General features: G+C 59.7%; 4 protein-coding genes across 4 annotated transcripts; 3 read left to right on the forward strand and 1 right to left on the reverse strand.

Moving 5' to 3' along the window:
- The first annotated feature begins 1686 nt into the window (after positions 1-1686).
- CHCHD10 (coiled-coil-helix-coiled-coil-helix domain containing 10) lies at positions 1687-3095 on the forward strand. Its single transcript, XM_074159590.1, has 4 exons — positions 1687-1745; positions 1823-2006; positions 2293-2443; positions 2852-3095. Exons 1-4 carry the CDS (start codon positions 1693-1695, stop codon positions 2869-2871), a joined length of 408 nt encoding a protein of 135 aa, XP_074015691.1. The 5' UTR covers positions 1687-1692; the 3' UTR covers positions 2872-3095.
- A 1219-nt stretch (positions 3096-4314) lies between these two features.
- On the reverse strand, positions 4315-6897 carry C16H22orf15 (chromosome 16 C22orf15 homolog). The gene is made up of 5 exons (XM_074159774.1): positions 6873-6897; positions 5712-5798; positions 5336-5461; positions 4910-4984; positions 4315-4478 (listed from the first exon to the last, which is right to left on the reverse strand). Exons 1-5 carry the CDS (start codon positions 6895-6897, stop codon positions 4315-4317), a joined length of 477 nt encoding a protein of 158 aa, XP_074015875.1.
- Positions 6898-9920: 3023 nt separating this feature from the next.
- Positions 9921-10820, forward strand: VPREB3 (V-set pre-B cell surrogate light chain 3). Its single transcript, XM_074159761.1, has 2 exons — positions 9921-9969; positions 10492-10820. Exons 1-2 carry the CDS (start codon positions 9921-9923, stop codon positions 10818-10820), a joined length of 378 nt encoding a protein of 125 aa, XP_074015862.1.
- A 226-nt stretch (positions 10821-11046) lies between these two features.
- LOC141472624 (vacuolar protein sorting-associated protein 29-like) lies at positions 11047-14221 on the forward strand. Its single transcript, XM_074159775.1, has 6 exons — positions 11047-11076; positions 11864-11925; positions 12289-12398; positions 12529-12794; positions 13300-13535; positions 14104-14221. The coding sequence occupies exons 1-6, from the start codon at positions 11047-11049 to the stop codon at positions 14219-14221; spliced, it is 822 nt and encodes a 273-aa protein (XP_074015876.1).
- Positions 14222-15882: the final 1661 nt, after the last annotated feature.

Here is a 15882-nt window from a genome sequence, read left to right on the forward strand (position 1 = left end):
CTTGAAGCTCTTCTTTGTCAGGAGACACCCGCAGGAACCTTCCCAAGCTCTGCTCATCTCCTGCTTGCCGTGGCTCCGTGCCCCCCCCGCTGCCTGCTCTGCCTGACCCCCCTGTGGGTCCCTCACCCAGCGCCCCAGGCGCTCGGAGCTTCGTCCTTCGTCACGGGCTCCGTGGCTCTTCATCACCCAGCGGAGCACGGTCCTCACCCAGTGGTGGGAGCCCAAAAATGAGCTGAGCCACGTTCGGGCTTCATGTGAGTTTGGGGGCAGCGAGGTGCCCGCCCACCCTCCAAAGGGTGTCGGTGGTCCTGGTGGGACCTCAGCACCGTGGGACAGTGTCGGTGCAGAGCCAAACCCGGCTGTGGGGCAGGCAGGACCGTGGGCAGGGTCTCCGATGGAGGCAGAAGTCACCACATCAGGACAAATCATTCCTCCTCCGCTGCGACCCCTTCCCTGTTACCGGGGAGGGGGGGGAAGGCGGTAAATGGCCCCTCCAGTGGCCTTTCCTAACGGGGCCGTTAAGCACCGGCGGGGGCTCAGGCCGGGACATACAGGGCCAGCCCCCCCTGCCCTGCCCGGGGGTCATGGTTTGAGGAGCCCACAACGATTTACTGTCCTTTAGACAATTATTCTGTCACCCCATGGCCCCTTCCCACCTGGGAAAGGGATTTTTGGGAAGGGAAATTATGGTGTAGGGAAGAACTCTGTAGCGTAGGGTAGATGGTTGGACTCGATGATCCCAAGGGTCTTTTCCAACCTGGATGATTCTATGATTCTATGAATCGGGGCAAAAACAAGGACACACGAGGGTTGAAATATAAACAGATTTAATAGGATAAGACTAAATAATTAACAATAACACTAAAGAACCGATCCCGACACCAATACGCGACACCGCAGGACTGTCCCCAGCCCATTCCGCCACCGGAGGCTGTGCCCCCCCCGCAGGGACGGCCGGCGTGGGACCCCCCGAGCGCTGCGGCTTCGGGGGGAAGGGAAGGGCTCGGGACCCCGGTACCGGGGCAAGGGGTTCTCTGCACCAAGGCCATCACGGGAGAGAGAGCGCACGCCTCAGCAAACCCTCCACTTTCCGTGGGATGTGCCGTTCCCGGTGCGAAACAACCCCGCTGGCACCGGGGGCACCGCCCGCCCCCCGCTCCTCCGGGGCGCTCGGAAACACCGGGACCTTGAGTCCCGCACCTCACGGAGGAAACCCGGTCACCAGCTCAGACACCAGGCTCCTCTAAGAAAAGCGCCGTTTTCCCAGGCGTTAGGAGATAAATTAGTCCCGTCCCGCTCAAACCGGGACACCGGGGCACCCGATGGCGCCTCCCCGGGCCGGAGCCGCCCCCGCTGCCGATCCCTCGGAGGAGGGGGTGCGGGCGGATCCCGGACCCGGGACCCGGCCCTGTCGCCGCTGTGGCGGTCCCGGTGGCGACCGGCGGGGCCCGCGGAGCGCCCGGTGCGGGGGCGCCCCCTGGCGGCGGCGGGAGGGGGCACCGGCCGGGCGCGGGGGGGGGGGAGAAGGAGGAGGCCGCGCACGCGCCCGGCTGCCCGGGGAGGGGCGGGGCGGGGCGGGGCCATGCGCGCGGCTTCGGCCGCCGGCAGGGAGCGTGCGCGCGGCGTCACGTGAGGGCGGCGGCGTCGTCCCTTAAGGCGGCGCGCGGTGGGGGGGCGGGCAGTGCTGAGGCGATGGCGCGCGGCGGCAGGAGCGTGGGGAGGGCGGCGGCACCGGCACCGGCCAGGTACGGGGTAGGGGGGGGGAACGGGGCCCGAGGGCTTCTCCCCCCGCCGCCCCGCTCTGACTCGCTCCTCTCCGCAGCCCGGCCCCAGCGGCCCCGGTGCCGGCGGCGCAGCCGGCGCAGCCCGGGCTGATGGCGCAGATGGCCACCACGGCGGCCGGCGTGGCCGTGGGCTCCGCCGTGGGACACGTCGTGGGCAACGCTCTCACCGGCGCCTTCAGCGGCGGCTCCTCCGAACCGGCCAAGGCGGCGCCTCCTGCCCAGGTGCGAGCGGGGCCGGGCGGGCGGCGGCCTCCCGCGGCGGGCGGCCTTGTCCTGCCCTTGCGCGGTGTGGTCGGGGGGGCGGCGAGACCGGGGGCCGGGCGGGGTCCCGGCGGGCAGAGCCGGTGCCGAGGAGCGGGGCCCTGAGGCTGTCCTTGCGGTGAAGGGCACGGCAGCCCAAGGTGACAGGCCTGTTCCTGCTGAGCGGCGACAAGGAGCCGCGGTGACTACTGAAGGGGGGGAGGCTCTGCCCCCAGAGCCCCTTCCCCAGCCAGGCCCCTGCCCGCAGGAGTCCAGGCAGCAGCCGCTGTACCAGCAGTCGCCCTATGGACCCTGCCACTATGAGATGAAGCAGTTCCTGGAATGTGCCACCAACCAGAGAGACCTGACCTTGTGCGAGGGCTTCAACGAGGCGCTGAAGCAGTGCAAGTACAGCAACGGTGAGTCCCTGCCCTGTCCCCTCTGGGGGAACTGCTGCCAGGAGAGCACCCGAGAGGGTTCAAAGGTTGTAGAAGCAATCTGCTGAGCTTATAGTGTTGTCCGAGGCTTTAAATAGGAAGCAGTTCTGCCTTTCCTGTGTCCTGGAATGTGGAAGGAAACTAGAAATGGCAGGAGAGATGGTCCTGACCATGTCCCTGAAGGTGAGGAGCCGTAGGTGCCCTCTTAGAGGTTCTTCTCTTGGGAAACCTGCTGCTTTCCCTACTTCATTCCCTAATTCCTGCTCCACCTGGTAAAAGCAGATATCAGTAGTTATGTCTTGACTTGGTCACCTGGGATAAGAGAGCTTTTATGATCTCCAGCTGCTGGACCGTGCACCTAATGCTGAACTTGTGCTTTCTCCCCTGTAGGTGTTACCTCTCTCCTGTGAGGAATCCGCCCCCTTGTAGGGAAGAGGAGCCTGGTGTGGAGCCCCGCTGCCTGTAGGGACAGGGGTGAGCTGGAGGGAACAGACTGATCAGACAGGAGTCCTCTAGTGGTAATTCACGTGTGGACTAGGAGGGAAGGAGAGGAATGGTTGGACCTGTGGGAACTTGAAATTCAGATAGTGCTGTATTTATTACAGAGAAATAAAGGAGTTCATTTGGACCTGTCACTGGTGCATGTTCTTTATTTAATTCTCAAGCTAAAATTAAGCTACCAAAATGTTAACAGTGTCAGCCACTTAAGGGACAAGGCACAAACGCACATTTCTTGCCAACAGGAGGTGTGGCCTCGCAGGGACTGTGCCCCCATGACTTGGCAAAAGCCGATCAGGAGTGAGCTCAGGCCGGACTGGCTGCGCTCCAGGCAGAGGAGGGGCTGGAGAGAGGCAATCCGAGCTGTCCCCCATAGTATTTTCAGTAACAAATTTATCTTTCCATCGATATCCTCTTCCTGAAGAGCTGTTGTGACCCTGGAGCTAAGAAAATGCGACCTGGCTGGGTGGGTGACTCGGATACAGTTGGCTGATCTCACCCAAAGGCCTGAGCAGCTTATGCAACCTTCTCAAGGTCACCGGCAGCGGGTGAAGCTTTCCCCTTACAGTCGCTATGACAGAGCGGTCTCATGGCTGCTGCCTCCAGCAGGAGACCTTGCTCCTGTCCTTGGTGAGAGAGAGAATTTTGAGGCTTCAGCTGGCGTCTTAGTGGTGCACGGTGACACTTTCGGAGGCTTAACTGCTGAATTTTCATGACAGTCTGTTCACTGCTGATCTCTGGCTGTTGGACACTGGGCAAGCACCCGGCCCCTCACTGGGTCTGTGAGGAAGCCCAGGTCTGGATGGTGAAGGCTGGGGGCAGGTACTGGAGGCTGGTGTTGAAAGTCCTACCCCTCATAAATGTCAAGGCCTAAATTCTTGGTGGCGGGTGATGTCCTGAGCAGTGCCTGGCCTTATCTGGGGTGGCTTCTGCTCCCCAGAGGGACAGCCAAGGGAAAAAGTAGACGCTAGAGAGTCAAAGCGCTGTGTGTGCTGAGCTGCCCCGGTGTGAGCAGGGAGGAACTGCTCTAATAAAGTTGTTTTAATTAACCCCCTTTAAGAGATGATGGTTAGACTGATGTTGGTGTGCTGGCCGGTGCTGCTGCTGGAGCCGAGGACCCGGGGTGTCTCTGGAGGCTGCTGCTTGTGCTGTATTGTGTTTGTGTGGCTGGTCAAGGTGCGGCTTGGGATGGGGGAGTGTGAACCTTGGAGTGGAGCAGGGTGGTCCCAAGAAGAGCAGTTAATTAGTGGAGGATTCTTGCTAAGTGGGGGGTGAGTGGTGGGGTGCTACGGCACTGTGGGTGAGCCCTGGTGGTGGCCACGCTGCGCTTGTGACCAGTAAAGGGCCACCTCCCATCAGGTCCGGTCCTCATCCAGGGCTACCCTTAAGCTCTTCTTGCTGGGTGACGTGGGCCTGGACCTGGCTGAGGTGCTGCTGAGGGTCTGAGCCCTCCTCTGGAAAGAGCCTCTTCTCCAGTTCTGTCTCGCCTGGGTGTTTGCCGAGAGCTTCTGCAGCCGATCTGTGGAGCAACCCCCCCACCCCCAGCAGTTAGGGCTTTCCTTCTCTCTTGCTCAGTTGCCCCTTGGGCTATGCCATCCTGTCAGGCTGCAGCCTGGGAGATGGATGCCTGGGTTTTCTGATCCTCTCCTCCCCGTTTGCCCCAAAACACTGTTCCCTCTTTGCTTTAGACCCCTCCAAGCTGGGTGGGGGCTTCTGCCTGGTGTGGGGTGGAAGGGCAGCAAGGGTCTGAGGCTCTCCTGCCTGGAGAGGTTCTCCCGCTCCCTTCTCTTGCTACCCACAGCCACAACCAGTCCAAGCTCGGCGTTGTGAGGGGCTCCGGTGGAGCGCAGAGGACAGTCCCACAGATGGTGTATGAGAACAGTGGTGGGGAGGGGAGTCCTGCCAGCACCCCCGGCTCCTCTGTAGAAGCGAGGTGGGTGCCTGGCTTACCTGGTAGGTCAGGATAGTGTTTTCCCAGGTCCTCCAGCAAGGATTCGTAGCTGGTGACTTCGGAGTTTTCTCTTCCTGCCAGCAGAATGGAAGAAATGGATTAATCTCTCTCTTGGCTGAAAACTGAAGGCAAGACTTGTAACTGGGGCATGTGGCTCTGCCCAGGAAAGGTTCCTCCTGCCCCAGAGCAGCCACCTTGGATGAACAGCAGGTTCAGCTCTAGCTCTTCATCTGAGGTGGCTTCTGCCTCCTCAGAGCAACTACTGAATAGAGCCCCTCTCTAAAGCTGCATCTTTGTTTTTAGGGGTTGACAGGGTTTTCCTGGTGTGTGGGACCGTTAGTTGAAGTGGTGTGTGACACCTTGCCCCCAGAGCAGACCCTCCTTGGAGCAGAGGCTGAACTCTGCTGTCCTGCCGAAGAACTTACGGACGACTCGGATGAGGATGTAGCGCTTCCTTTCCTGTAGGTATTTACTGGCAAATTCAGATGCGGGATTTTCCACTCTGCTGAGGTTCATCAGGGCGCCCGTTTCATCCAGAAGATCGATGCAGTCTGGAGGGAGAGAGATGTGGTGAAGAAAGTCCAATGTGCCCCTGTACGGCCAGCGTGAGCCTGTGGGGTTTAGAGGTCTTTTCCTTGGCAAGTTACACTTTGAAGAGACTCTGTTGAGGTCTAGAGGGGAGGAGGTTTGCTGGCCCTTTCCCTGTGTTTTGGGATGAGTTGGGAATCCCGTGTGACCTGTTTGTTACCCTCGGGGTGAGGGCTGGTCCCTCTGGTGCCCGCTGCTCAGGAACACCCCTACCTTCAGGCTTGCACTGACACTTCCTCTTCAGGTGAGCCGTGAGGATCAGGAGGCGGCAATGCAGGTTCACCATCTCTTGGCAGTTGTCTGCAGACAGGGAGTGAGAGATGAGAGGGGTCACCCCGAATCCCGGGGCCCCATGGACGTGGCAGGAGGCAGAGTAGGGCACTGAGAACTTGCCCACTGTTGTGGCCAGCAAGGGTAGGGTCCCTGTGTGACCATCAGCAGGGGATTACACCCACGTCTGCTGGTGTTTGGTGCCGGGAGTGCTCCAGGGTAGGAGCCGGGGATAAACATCTTGATTTGGGGAAAATGGTTCTGGTTCATGAAGTGTCTCTGTCCCTCAACTTCGTTTCCTCAAACACAAGTAGGAAAAAGCAGTGAGCCCTGGCCCCTGCTGGTCCCCTTCCACAAACTTTCCTGGTCACAAGGGCAGGAGATGGTGGCTGAGTCACCAGGGGACACTTGGGCCATGAACTCTCACCAAGTTTGTCACGATTGAGAAAGCCCTGGGGCTGACACACGTCAGCGGTTGGAGCTGGGGATCCAATTTAAATAGCAGAGGGAGCAAAGGCTCAGGACCAGGTGTGTCTGGCGGCCTCAGCAGCAAGTGTCTGGGGTCAGGCAAAGGCTCTGGGCCAACTGGGCAAGGCCAGAACAGGGTCTGCTCGTTCCCTCCCACCAGCCTCAGATCTCTGCTCTCTGAAGCCAGGATCTGAGCCAGGGAACCCTTCCCACCCATCCCAGAGCAGAGGAGCTCTGCTGGCAGCTGGTGCTTCTGCCCCAGGGCCCTTCTGGTGGTGTCTGTGTAAGCGGAGCCCCCTCCAGTGACTGATTCTCCAGAGCTGGGAACTCATCCTTGCCTCTGGCCTCCCTCCCTTCAATTAAATTAGCTCTGCTGGGATGGTTTTCCTCCACGATTCATCGTGCAGAGGTTAAATATTTCCCTTTTTTTTTTTTTTTTTTTTTAAGCTGTGGAGGCAAAGGATGCTGGCGTGCCCTGGCAGAACTCTCCTGCCCTGTTCCCTAACCACTGGGTATCGTCAAGATGCCATGTCCCTCCCTGCCCCTCATGGGGCCACCACCTGGGGGTGATGGAGATGGTCCAGGTGACTAGCCGACCCCTGGAGCTGAGGCAAAGCCGGGGCTTTCCCCACCTACCTCCATATCTCACGGTAATGAACATGGCGCTGAGCGTGGCCTCTTCCCGGGGCTGCTCTCCTCCCATGAGGGGACCGGCCCTGCGATGTGGGGGCCGATCGTGCTGTCCCTTGGGCAGCGGGGGTGACAGACTGCCCGGTGGCGTTGGCTGCTGGAGAGCCCGGGGGAGGGGCTGCGTTCCCAGCCAACGCTGCCATGGTTTCCGTAGCCAGATTTCCCGGCAACGGGGAATGGCCCCCGCAGGTTCCCAAGCGGGAGAGGGAGGGTAGAGCAGGGGCTGGGCAAAACGACAGCCCGTTGGGGTGGCTGGCTGCTCCCTGTGGTCTTGGCTCCTCTCAATTTTCGATTTTTTTTGCAGTTTTGGGGTGTTTCCTCCCCCCTCAGTTTGTTCCACTGGGTGCAATGGTGCCAAATCTGCCCTCCCTGCTGAGCCCGGCGCTGCTGCGGGGAACTCGGGCACCGGCGTGATTTCAGCTGGGATGAAGTTCACTTTCTTACTAGCAGCTGGTAGAGCACCGTGTTTTGGGTTTGGAATGGGAATATTGGTGATAGCACACAAATGTTTTTGGTTGTTGCTGGGCAGTCAGGGCATTTCCTGCCCCTCACACCACACCACCAGTAAGGGCTGGGGGGGGGGACACAAGGAGTTGGGAGGGGGCACAGCTGGGACAGCTGACCCAAGGAGTAATCCATACCACATGGCATCATGCTCAGTTTATAAAGCTGGGGAAAGAAGAAGGAAGGGGAGGATGTTTAGAGGGATGGCGTTTGTCTTCCCAAGTCACTGTCACACATAATGGAGCCCAGCTTTCCTGGGGATGGCTGAACCCCTGCCTGCCCACGGCAAGTAGTGAATTAATTCCTTGTTTTGCTTTACTTGCGTGTGGCTTTTGTACTACTCATTAAACTCTCTTTATCTCAACCCACAAGTTTTCTCACTTTTACTCTTCCCATCCTCTCCCCGTCCCACCGGGGAGGAGCGAGCGAGCGGCAGCGTGGTCCTGGTTGCCAGCTGGGGTTACACCACCACAGACACACGTGTGGGGTGACTTATCTTCACCCTGCCACCACCTTTCAGAGTCTGCGGACTGCTGGTGGGCAGCAGCTGGGGCTGTGTCTGCAGCGAGCTCGTACCTGCATGGCCTCGGGGGCCCGGCTGCCTGAAACACAGGCAAAAAACCTGCTGAGATGCTGCAATGCCAGGAGGCCAGAAGACACCAAGGCAAAGCCCCAGCCTTGAACGGGCTCTGGAGCTGGCCTTGTGCATCTGCTGTAGGCTGGCTCTAATGAGTCGCATACAGCAGGTTTGCCCAGATGGGCACTGGTGGGACATGGCCAGGCCCTACTGCATGTGCAGGGACTGCTGTGTGGCACCCACGCCCTCCACATCCCCCCGGGAGGTGGACACCAGCCCCTGCAGCCCAGCTACGCAAGGTGCTGTAGGGTCACATCGGGTCTAACTGGCATCTCACTGCTTTGTGGCACTGCAGGTGCCACCCCTGCTCTGTGGCATCTGTGTTATTGCTGCACTGATTGCCCTGGTCACCACCTTTCGTTGTCCCCTCACTGCTCCCCAGGGAGGCTGTGTCACACTAAATTGGGCAAGGCTGTGTGGGTGCTTTTTTTTTTTTTTAGACCAACTGATAGAGAACATGGAAAAAAATAGATGAGCCGTTGGGCGCAGCAGCCCTTGTTCAAAGCACTGCAGCGTGGAGCAGCGAAGCAAGTGTCCAGCTCACTGCGTCGCATCCTTGGGTGATGGTGGTGGGTCCTCTTCAGGATCTGCCCGTGCCGTAGACACGGTGCCTGGATGTTCTAACGGGGCTCAGTCTCAGAGCTCCGTTTTCCCTCAAACCCAGAGCACGTAGGAGCCGGTCACATCAGGAACCGCTTGCAAACGCTTTTGGCTTGGGGACACCCTGGGAGCGGGGCTGGGGGCTGCAGAGGGGAGGGAAAGGGCTGTCCCTGGGTGGTGATGCGGTGGCCCTGGGGGGGGCTGAGCCTGCCTGTGGGGGGCAGGAGGTATCCGCTGGTTTTGGGACACTGCAAAGTGCCTGCTGACCACCCTGCTGTGAAGGACTGCCACGGGCTGGGGCCGGAGGGTGCAGAGACGTGGACTGTGCCCTGGGCTGTGCCTGGCTGTGTAATGTGGCTCCTCTGGGCCACTCTGGTGGGCGTTACAGACAGGAGGGGCTTTACGCCCAGTGATCCCGGCAGCCTTTCTCTGTCACGGTCTGCTGTCTTCCCACCCAAGGCACCAGCTGTGCCGCGGCCACGTCTCGCTGCACCGGCTCCCTTGGGAAACGCCTGCTGAGAGGTGACTTCAGCAGCCACCCCCGCACCTTTGCCCGTGGCTGCTGTTTTGGAGGTGGCCCTGGCAAAGAGGCACCAGTTCCCAGCACAGTTGGCAGCTCCCAGCCCCTGCTGCCGGGGCAGTCATTCCTGTCATGGCGATGTAGCTGCACGGAGAAGGGAGCAGCAACTTTCCTTGCGATTTTTCTGTGATGAGACAGCTGCTGGGGGGCTCTGCGTGTCCTGTCTTTCATTCTCCCCGGGGGCACGGAGCCAGCTGGCCCCCAGCCTGCGGCTACCGCAGGGCATCCTTGGCACAGTGTGGCCCAGGCTCCTGGCCTCCTGTGTGCCTGGTGGCAGAGGGCTCGAGGCAAAAGCTCAGAGTGTAAGACCCCAGGGAAACCTCTCTGCCCCCGCCGCCAGAGGAGAGGTGGTGGGTGATGCCTCCCCGCCAGGGAGGGGGCCAAGGGTGGTGGTGGCGGTGGTGGTGGGTGGGCTGGGGGTGCATCGGTGCAGCTGGAGGAACCTGCCCAGCCTGGGGCTAAGGTGGGTGGTGGGTCGCAGTTCTCAGCTCTCCCCCCGCTGCTTCGAGCCCCCTCCCCGAAGCCCAGCTGTAGCAAAGCCAGCGGCGCGGGGAGCTGGAGTCCCCCGGCCCCCTGTGTCATTTACATACACCTCACCGGCAGAGCGGCCACCAGGGTTTGTGTAGCACCACAGACCCTCTCCGAGACAGCCGCCCTTCCTCTGCTTCCTGCCATGGCCCTGGGCTTCGCAGTCCTGCTTCTGGTGGGGACAGTGGGGACAGGTAAGGGTGGAGTGGCTGAGCTAGCTGCTGTCCGAGGGGGACACAGTGGGGTGGCGAGAAGGACAAGGGGGATGTTCGTCTGAGGAGGACATTTTGCTCCCGGGCTGTGTGATGAGGAGGATGGAGGTTGGGTAATGGGGTTGCCTCAAGGGAGCAGGGGGACATAGGACGACATACCCCTCGCTAGGACGAGGGGGAATGGTTTTAAACTGAAAGGGGGTAGATTTAAGTTAGATATTAGAAAGAAATCCTTTGCTGTGAGGGTGGTGAGAGCCTGGCCCAGGTTGCCCAGAGAAGCTGTGGCTGCCCCATCCCTGGAGGGGTTCAAGGCCAGGTTGGAGGGGGCTTGGAGCAACCTGGTCTGGTGGGAGGTGTCCCTGCCCAGGGCAGGGGGCTTGGAACTAGGTGATCTTTAAGGTCCCTTCCAACCCAACCCATTCTATCATTCTATGACATTCTGGGGCTGAGGGCGATAGGGGACACAGCTCGGCCCATCAGTGACCACATCCTCGGTGTGCGCAGCTTCCAGGGCTCAGCCCATGCTGACCCAGCCCTCCGCCGTGTCGGTGCTGCCTGGGCAGACCGCCCGCCTCTCCTGCACCCTCAGCCCCCAGTACAACATCAGCGAGGTCGGCATCTCCTGGTACCAGCAGCGCCCGGGACATTCCCTGAGGTATCTGCTCTACTACAACTCTGAGCGGGACAAGCACAAGCCCGCCACGATTCCCGACCGCTTCTCTGCTACCAAAGACCTCGCCAGCAACTCCTGCATCCTCATCATCGCAGCCGCCCGCCATGAGGACAACGGCAGCTATTACTGCTCCCTGTCACGTGCCTTCAGCCGGTTTTAGAAACGGGGAACGAAACCTCCCTGTGTTTTCCCTTGCAACCCTGATGCCGAGCCCTCAGCAGGGAGAAGGGCAGGGATGGAAAAAGGCCCTCCCGCGTGCTTGAGGGAGCCCAGCAGCGCTGCCTTGGGCTGCGAGGTGCAGCAACACCAAACTTCAGCCCCGAACGTCCCACACGGAGCATGAGACGTCCCAGGACAGTGTGAGACCTGCCCGGGCTCAGCCCAGAATGGCGGAGGAGCGGGCATCTCCCACTGCCGTGGGAGGATGGAGAGGCTCTTCCCTGGCCAGGCTCTCCGGGGTTCTCCCAGCACTTGGCACAACGCAGGCTTGATCCCGGCTTGGGCTTCGGCACGGTTTGGCTCATCTGACAATAAAGGTTAATCCTCAGCTACATGGCGTAGACGTGGTGCTGAGGGACACGGTTTAGTGGTGGCTTTGGCAGCGTTGGGTTGGTGGTTGTACTCCATGATCCTCAAGGTCCCTTCCAACCCAGACGATTCTGTGACTCCACACCTGGGGCATCCCCAGGAGCCCCTTGGGCGTCCCCCCGCGGGCACGGCGCCGTGCCCTGGGGCAGCAGAGTTGGTAGGGGGAGCCCAAGGCGCTATGGTGTCCAGTCTGGCAGGGTCTCTCAGGCCAGGACAGAGCCGTGTCCCCCAGCCCTGGAAGAGCTCAGCTCCCCTGGAGACCCCTGCCCGCAGTGCCCTGCTCCGTCATGCCCCCCATAAGGACTTGTCCCCCTCCACAGCGCCCCCAACACCTCCCCACAGCCCCCAAGACCTCTCCACTGCCCCCAGTACCTCCCCAGAGCCCCCAGTGCCTCCCCAAGGCCTCCCCACAGCCCCCAACACCTCCCCACAGCCCCCAGTGCCTCCCCAGTGCCTCCCCAGAGCCCCCAACACCTCCCCACAGCCCCCAGTGCCTCCCCAGTGCCTCCCCAGAGCCCCGAACACCTCCCCACAGCCCCCAGTGCCTCCCCAGTGCCTCCCCAGTGCCTCCCCACAGACCCCAGTGCCTCCCCTTGCCGCCATCTCCCTTCACAGCCCCACGGCGCCCGAGGGGAGAAGGACACGTTTAACCGCTCGGGCGCTTGTGGGCGCTTTACGTGAGCATTTCCGCACAGAAGGAGAATGCGTTTTTTCCACAAAAATCCCACAGATTCCATTAAAAACACATTAACGGCACCCAAGCGCTTCGCGGCCCAACACGGCGCCGCCCCACTGCGCATGCTCAGTCCTGCGGGCACCCACCGCGGCGGGCGTTAGGACCCTTCCGCAGGCGCCGGCGTCACGTGGGGAGCTGCCGGCGCTGCCATTGGTTTAGGGGAGGAGAAAAGGATGCGCGTCACTTCCTGGTTACCTCAGTGCGCGTCGTGGTAACGGGGCGGCCGGAACTGCGCGTAGGAGCAGAATGGTGAGCGGTGGCCCAGGGGGCCCGGGCCCGCCTCTCTCCACCGCCGGGCCTGCAGGTTCAGCGCGGAAAGGCTGCTTGGCCCGGCCCGCCGCCTTGGTGCGCCCCGGGCGGCTCATTCCCTCACCTCCGACTGCGTGCGGGAGGAGGGCGCCTGTCTCTCCCCGGGTGGGAGCAGGCTGGGCTGTCTGTGCGGGGCAGCTTGGGCATGCTGAGGGGTTGTTTCTTCAAAGCTGAATCTGAAAGAAATCCCTGCTGGGCCTGTAATGGTTTGCCAGGCTTTGAAAACGCCCTCTAGAGGCAAAAAGATTTTGTGCTGTATTGTTAAGTAAACTCTGGGTTAAAACTCTCTCTTTCCTCCTGCTGTGTGCAAAGTTGGTGTTAGTATTAGGGGACCTTCACATCCCACACCGGTGCAGTGGTCTGCCGGTGAAGTTCAAGAAGCTGCTCGTTCCAGGAAAGATTCAGCACATCTTGTGTACGGGAAACCTCTGCACCAAGGAGAGCTATGACTACCTCAGGACTCTGGCTGGGGACATCCACGTTGTTAGGGGGGACTCGGAGGTAATGTTCTGGCTGCTCTTAATTCCTTAGCATCCGTTCCCACATGCTGTAGTTGTCTCGATGGAACCTGGGGAGGTTCAGCGCTAGCAATTCCTGAACTGTAATTCAGCAGGGTAAGAAGTAGGGATGAGTCAGACTGCAAGACCCTTCTTGTTGCAATTGCAGCAGGGGGGACAGGGCGTGGGGGGTAATACATGCACTTGATCTGTATGAGCTCTGACATAAGTCTGTTTGTGATTCCTGTGAGGCCTCTGGAATCCTCCATCTGACTGTGTAGTTGCAGGACCTGTGGCCTTGTTTGTGTTTATTTACTGTTGGGTAGCCTGGTTTTTGTGCAAATTCCCCACTCTCTGCCCTGCAGTTGCTCTTACTGGGATGTGGTACGAGCATCCAGTGGGTCTGCACGTTGAAAGAGACCTTGCGCACTTGAATAGCGAAATGAGGGTTTGATGATGTATAGTCTGTGTATAGGGGTCTGATGTATAGTCCGTGCCTTTCTCTTTAGAGCCTGAATTATCCTGAGGAGAAGGTTGTAACTGTCGGGCAGTTCAGAATCGGGCTGATTCACGGCCATCAAGTAATTCCCTGGGGTGATGTGGCCAGCTTGGCGCTGCTGCAGAGGCAACTGGATGTGGACATTCTCATCTCGGGACACACACACAGATTTGAAGCGTTTGAACATGAAAACAAATTCTACATCAACCCGGGATCAGCTACAGGAGCCTACAGTGCTTTGGAAATGTGAGTGAGGGGGGGCCCAGTGCGGCAGAACTGTAGCGTTGCCTGAAATGTCTGTCCCCTTCCGAGTGTCCGGCCACTGTGCTGTGGAGTGTGGGTGGGGTGCTGTGAGGAGCAGGAGGCCAGCTCTCTCCTTCCCAGGGAATGCAGTGAGGCTCCCCTGCCTTCCAGAGTTTTTCTTGGCCCATGCGTTGGGCATGACAGCCCGGCACTGGTGTGCCTGGGGCTGGAGAGGGGGGAGTTGCAGCAGCTTCTTGAAGTCGTTTTGCTTTCCGGTGTCTTCTCAGAAGCTGCATGCTAATGTTTTGTAGGCAGTCGCACTTCTGGAGGCACTGCCAGCCCAAATGTCTAAGCCTGACCCCGCTTAGGCTGCTGAGCAGCCTGGAGGGCTGTTCTGGGCTAGGTGTGACTCTGCCAGAGACGCTGCTCCCAGTGCCTGCAAACTGCAGTGTTTCCCAGAGCGCTGCAACCCTCAGCAGCCACGCAGATTAGAATACATAAGCATAAGGTATGTTAATAGTAAAAAGTATAAGCTAATTGAGAAGGTTGACAAAGTATGTTTTCTTTCCAGGAACGCCACCCCTTCTTTTGTACTGATGGACATCCAGGCTTCCACAGTTGTCACTTATGTGTACCAACTAATTGGAGATGAGGTGAAAGTAGAAAGAATTGACTTCAAGAAGGACTGAATCACGTTCAAACCTGCGTGTTGACTTGTTGCTGCCTTTTGCTCCTGCTCTTCCCTGTTCAGTTGGAGACAGGCCACGGGGGGGCGCTGCTGCTGCGGCGTGTGGCCCTGAAGCGACCACAACCCTTGGTTGCTTGGGGGGGGGAAGAAAAAAAAAAAAAAAAACAAAACAACCAACCAAACAAACAAACAAAAAAAAAACCCCAAACGAAAAAAAAAACCAAAACCAAAAAAACTGCCAACCCCCAAAATGTTAGTCTTGGTTCTCAACCAGAACTGGAAACGAACGAAACTGTGGAAAATATCCTGTGTCTAAGGAGGAGCTGTTGTGTTCCTGGCCTAGGGGAGTCACAGAGGGTGATGGCAGCAGCTCAGCATTGAGCCTCTTCTGTAAAATGAACATAGAATAATAAATCTCTATCTTCATGTGTCCAGGTGCTACTTGTTACGCTTCTTAAAGGTGAAGGGGGGCTGGAATGTGGTGTGAGGCGGCACTGGGGGCTGGAAGGAAGCTGCTGGTTGCAGCAGGTTTGAAACCTTTTCCTGTCAGAGATGCCCAAGGACTCTGCCTGAGCAGACTCATCCCACCTCCTACTTGGGGGCAGCAGGGCAAGGCAGAGGCAGGGCTGGGAAGGCTGGGGCAGTGGAGCTGGGCAGGCTGGGTGTTTGTCCTCATGCTCCAGAGCTGGCTGAGCCCAGGGGAGACGCAGGAGCCAGGGTCTCCTCGCCCCCGTGGGGTGTGCTGCGGGAATGGGGTGGTGGTGCAGGGCTGTGGGTTGCGCAGAGCCCCATGGAGAAGCGCCGGAGTAGAAGGGATGGGGAGAACAGCTGGAGGAGCTGTGCTGCCACAAAGGGATGCTCGGAGGGTGGCTGGGGGGTGTCCCTGCCGTCCCTTGGCACAGGTATTGACTAAGCTTGTATTCACCAAAACGAGAGCCGAGGAGCATTTGCCTGGACAGGTCGATCCCACTGCTCTCAGTCTTGTGGCTCCCGAGAGGAAGCTGGTTGTGGTGCCCCGGTGTGAGGCAGGACATGGTTTCCCAGCTGAGTGGTGCAGGGAGCCAGCAGCACAGTGACCTGGGTGGCTTTGGAGGGGCAGAGCGGTGACTGCTGTGGGGAGGGGGGACCTGGCACAGGAGCTGCTTGTGAATGTTGTGGGGCTGTGTTTCCATGGGGGAGCCATGCCCAGGTGCATGGGGGCTTAAAAGGGAGACTGGGTCCATGTCACAAGCCCATCGGCGTGGGGACACGTAGCTGGTGGGATTGCGCCATGGCCTGGGCCCCTCTCCTCCTCGCGGTGCTCGCCCATGTCTCAGGTGCCCTGGCCAGACTGGCTGCGCCCGGCGGGGGCTTCTGGGGACAGGATCCCCGTCCTGCTGCCCGGGGAGGGCTGTGCTCGTGGGACACTGGCTGACCCCCGTCTTCTCCCCTCTCTCCTCTCCCTCTCCAGGTTCCCTGGTCCAGGCAGCGGTGACCCAGCCGGCCTCGAAGTCAGCGAACGTGGGAGAAACCGTCCAGATCACCTGCTCCGGGATTAGCAGCAGCTATGCTTATGCTGGCTGGTACCAGCAGAAGGTCCCTGGCACTGGCCCTGTCACTGTGATTTACGACAACACCAAGAGACCCTCGGGCATCCCTCCGCGATTCTCCGGATCCTTGTCT

This window comes from Numenius arquata, chromosome 16, assembly GCF_964106895.1.
Source record: "Numenius arquata chromosome 16, bNumArq3.hap1.1, whole genome shotgun sequence".
Taxonomy (NCBI): Eukaryota; Metazoa; Chordata; class Aves; order Charadriiformes; family Scolopacidae; genus Numenius; species Numenius arquata.